At 33.8% G+C, this 5,099-nt stretch overlaps 1 protein-coding gene across 1 annotated transcript; it reads right to left on the reverse strand.

Moving 5' to 3' along the window:
* Nucleotides 1-1,796: 1,796 nt before the first annotated feature.
* Nucleotides 1,797-4,506, reverse strand: LOC106105817 (esterase FE4-like). Its single transcript, XM_013286272.1, has 3 exons — nt 4,272-4,506; nt 2,621-3,942; nt 1,797-2,034 (listed from the first exon to the last, which is right to left on the reverse strand). Exons 1-3 carry the CDS (start codon nt 4,398-4,400, stop codon nt 1,860-1,862), a joined length of 1,626 nt encoding a protein of 541 aa, XP_013141726.1. The 5' UTR covers nt 4,401-4,506; the 3' UTR covers nt 1,797-1,859.
* Nucleotides 4,507-5,099: the final 593 nt, after the last annotated feature.

Below are 5,099 nucleotides of genomic sequence, written 5' to 3' on the forward strand. Positions count from 1 at the left end.
AACGCGGAATTGCTTCCACTTCACGCCTGTTTTCCGTGTGGTCGTAGTATTACACCGGGCGAGCCGGCCCATTCGTCCGAAGATATTAAAGCGGGCACTACCACTGTTAAAATCATAAAAATATTGTAAATGTGAAAGTTTTGATGGATGGATGGATGTTTGTAAGAGTTTCTACCTTTACGGCTGATCGGATCTCGATGAAATTTGACAAAGATGTAGAGCATAATCTTTTGTTTTTTCGTCCCACGCAGACGTAAGCGATAATTTAGATAATTTAACATCTGTTTCCACTAAATGCAACTAAAATTGTATTTCAATGCCAGAGCGAAAACTTTAAATTACCCTGTTAGATGTACAGGTGCAAAGCAATTTGGCAGTGGGCAAATAACGTAAACCCAACTGACATTCTCTGCTAATCCGGTGGAGCTAAACCCATTGCAGTGCTGCCATCTGGTGCTCTCTATGCATATTATAGTGAAACCTATCTGTCTTGATACTTGTATACATTGCCTTTGTTAGACATTGAATTCGCATTAAGATGTAGTTACACGGATATCTAGCTCGGTAAGATGTCATCGGTTGGTTTAATTAGCAAATATATAGGTAATAATTAAATAGAAAAATGTACAGAGCAAAAAATTAAAACATAGCTACTGATCTGTATAAATGGATAGGAAATGACTTTATGCGTTCTGACTTAAAAGCGATTGTTATATTACCGACAGTTAATTCTATGTAAATGTTCCAATTCTCGTCGCCATCAATCGTGACCATTAGCGTCAAGATGGAGAAAATAAAATAGATACGATACATTACATCTTATAGCGTATTGTTTTATAGAGATTCCTGGCTACAGTACTATATTTTGTCAAACTATTTTGATATTTTGTTACAGAGTCAAATATCCTGGTTGGTCTATTGGTAAATGTTAGAGTGTGAGCACAAATTTGAGTAAACCATCGCATAACTGTTTATTCGCGCTTTGATTCTTATAACTTTATATGGAAGTGCACATTTCGATTTTTATTTGTGCAAATAAATAGTTGAATGGGCTGCAAAACAATCGACAATCGCGACAAATTGAGCTATAGTTTAGTCAAAGGTGGGCACGCTCTTATAAAAGTAAACTGTTCTTTTCAGACAATAGATGGCGTGGTTAATTTCCAATACTTTGGGAGAAAAACTAGGTGGGTCATGAATCTTATCTTTTGCTATCATGGCTTAGTAAGTTATCTAACATAGATAAAATATGTAAGTAAGCATTATTCAGCATTTAAAAATGACATCATCGTAAGTTGCTATTTTTTTTCTGAAGGCTGACTATTGATTAGGATGACTAACATGGAAATACCCACAAAAATGCAATGTCATAGTACATTCGAAATAAAAAAGCATTTTTTTTAATTGGTCCTTTGGAGACGGATACGTTGAATAATGAGCTATTCAATAAAATGAAGTATAAATGATTAACATATAATTAATTGTACAATTAAAATATTAGAAGCATCTATACTATTATAATAAAGCGAAAACACACACTTCTTTGTTGCCTAAGATGTCAGCAATTACAGCATATTTTTGGATAACTCTTCCTTTAATAAAAAGCCCTACACTTCCGTTACGCCTTAGGCTATATATTTTCACTTAATTATACTTGGGGTAAATATTTTGGATAAAAGCCCTAATGTGGGAAAGAGACCATAAGTCGCTACCAACATCAAGGAATCAAGGTTGCCATGGTTTGATGTCATGTCATTTTGACATTTGCAATTGATAATTTGACAAATGTAAATAATAAAATGATTTTTTTATAATTTCATGCGGATGAAGTCGCATGGGAACAGCTAGTTGAAAATAAATTAGTAAGGTATAGATTGCGGGAGATACTCTTTAAAGATGTTTTCCCAAAAATCGATTTCGATTTTATCAGGCTTGAATCCTGTTGTTAAATTCTCGTTGATTTCAAGGTAAGCTTGTTCATTTATATTATACGGAGTCCACTTTAATAAAAAATTTCCTTCCTGTGTTGGATTTCTGGAAAAGAAAATACTGTTTTTAATTGAAGTTTACGCTTGCATACATAATACAAAGGTAAGATAAATCAATTCTATAAGTAAGTGAATTTTGTAATTCTTTTTAAGGCAATAAATAAATTCTTGAAATAAAAAAAAAATTAACACCATATAAAACATCCACGCCCACTTGATATCCAATAGATTTATCGCATCCACGTAAAAGTACTTAAATATTCGTGTAACCATGACTTTCAATTGTTAACTTACAGATAATTTGACATACTTTGTCACTCTGTTTTTTAGGAATTAGAGGCAGGCGTTATAGCAGTGAAAACTTATCATAATGTACACAATATACGAGTACAATACAGTAGTTGTAAGAGCGGGCGCAAACCTTTGATTGTTCCCCAACTGTTGTGCGATTGTCGACTGCTTCGTTGCTAATTCAATTGTTTAGTTGCACAACTAAAAATTGATTGCGTGCGCACCTTCATACAAACTCATTGGAATCAAAGCAAGCCTAAACAGTTGTGCGATAGTCTAGAGAAAGGTGCACGCTTTAAGTGGTATAAATTAAAACATATAATATTTAACATAGTTCTTACCCATATTTAGCGAAGTTCGTCAAGAGTTTTGTAAAATGGTCGATAATTTTAAAGCTTTTAGCGTTTTTGTTTATTTTAAGGTTAACTTTCTTCATAGGGAAAATGTAATTTATTTCATCAGCATGACAAACCGGTATTTTTTCCCCGACAAAGTCCTCCAAATGTAGTATGCGAACCATAAAATTTCTCTCACTTTTTCCAGTAAATTTGTAGAAATAAACCTTATTTTTCAATGAACAACTTCTTGCTAATTGGAACATAGGATACGTAAACATTGTTAAAGAGAAATAATTGACAAGCTCTTTTAAATTATCCATTGTTACGACTTCATCTTTAAAATAGAATTGTTTTACTTTCCTTCCTACTTCGAACTGTTGCGTCAACGTACAATTATGAGCTATTGATTTCGGTACGAAGAATTGGAGAAATTCATTCGAATATTCGCACATTTCCTCCATCGATATAGCATTCCGCATATAAATGAGACCTTCATCTTCAGTATACCCCATTACGAGTTCAACGCCCTCGTGTATACCATTGCGTAGTTTTTCAATAACATCTCCAAATATAAATCTCTCATTGTTGCCAAAATCCTTTTCATCTACTACACCAAAAATTATATCATAGGCTTTATTTCCTTTTTCAGAAAATGTTATAGGTAATTGCATACCGTTGAGTTTTTCGATTGGTTGGCGTTTGAAGAATTCGTAAAGCTCTTTATCGTCTTCAGAATAACATCCCAATTTTCTTGCTAATGCGAGTCCTCTCTCCCGTGGTTCAAACGTTTGACCCCAAGGACATGTAAACGATCCACTTTTAACTATAGCTCGTTTAAACAAACCTTTCGTCATCGGTGATATTAAATGATAACTAACACTAAGACCACCAGCGCTGTGTCCAAAAATTGTAATGTTTTCGGGATCTCCACCAAAGCTAGAAATATTCTCCTTAACCCATCTGAGTGCTGCTACTTGGTCTTTCATACCAGCATTGCCTGGAATATCTTCAGTATCTAGACATAGGAAGCCTAGAGCTGACAATCTGTAATTAAATGTAACAAAAACTATGCCATGTCTTATCAAGAATTCTGGTCCGTACATGTCGTCGTTCCCACTTCCTCCCACCAAGCCGCCACCGTGGATATAAAACATGACTGGTAAGGCACGCTCTGGCTTAATGTCCGGGGTGTAAACATTTAAAAACAAACAGTCTTCAGAACCAGATGGCCCAGCGTCTAGTTCGTGAAAATTTATTTGGTAGTAAACAGAACCAAACTCTTTGGCATCTCTCACGCCATCCCAAGCTTTTTTTGGTTGAGGAGGCTAAAAAAATTAAGTTACTTTAAATTTTAAATCTTAATGTTTATCAATAAAATTGAACAAAAACGACCTTACTAATATTATAAATGCAAAGTATAGATAGATGGATGGATGGATAGATAGATGTTTGTTAGAGTTTGTAGCCTAAACGGTTCAACCGATTTCAATGAAATTTGGTACAGATGTAGAGGATAGTCTGGAAGAACACATAAGCTACTTACTTTTGTTTTTGTTTAATTCCACGCGGACGAAGTCGCGGGCAAAAACTAGTTGTAAATAATTTAGCCGGTTAGTACTAATATTATATAATATCATTTATTAAATAATATTACCTTAAACCGCAAATCGCCTAATGGGGGTTCAGCATACGGGATCCCTCTAAAACTGTAGAATTTTCCTCCTATCTCATCTTCAGTCAGCTCCCCTTCCAGTAATCCTTCTTTAACTCTAACTTGAACCATATCCAAAAAAAAAACAAACAACTTTTAAAATGTATTCCTGTACATCAAATATATGTTATGTGTGCGAATTAAAAATAACTGAATATCAAACTAGTGCTCCGATCAACGCGAGTGCACAAACTGATTTCTGTCAATCGTTAACAAAATATTATTCTCATATCATGTTAGATAAGAATCAAATCTGTTGTGAACTTTATTGCATTGACATAAGAGCGATAATAACAATCTAATCTATACTAAATATCACAACTGTAAATGTTCTGATAAAAGAGATACAAATGTCACATCCTAAATATTTTCTTACTGCAAGTGGTACTCGTAGATTTGTTACATCGATATTGAGATTTGCTCTCAGTTATAAAAATGTCATTAAGCTGTCTGTGGTTAAGCAATGATTAATACCATGCTGGCCGTCAAGAAAGCATTAGAAAAAACATTGTACTTAAAAAGAAAAAAAAATTGAATAGAGAGAAAAAAATGTGACGTTAGCGACATAACATTTTTTATTTGTATAAAAAAACAAATACATTTTCATCAATTTATGTAAATAGTTTGTGGCTTTATCAATAAAAAAAGAAGAATTATCAATGGTACTAGTTTTCATTACCCATTGTTACTAGTTTTATCAATTACTAGATTTCTCCCGCGACTCTGTCCGTGTCTTCTTGCAGAGTATACGTCAATGCCAAATTTCACCGA

Source organism: Papilio polytes, unplaced genomic scaffold (genome assembly GCF_000836215.1).
Source record: "Papilio polytes unplaced genomic scaffold, Ppol_1.0 DF822733.1, whole genome shotgun sequence".
In the NCBI taxonomy this organism is placed as follows: domain Eukaryota; kingdom Metazoa; phylum Arthropoda; class Insecta; order Lepidoptera; family Papilionidae; genus Papilio; species Papilio polytes.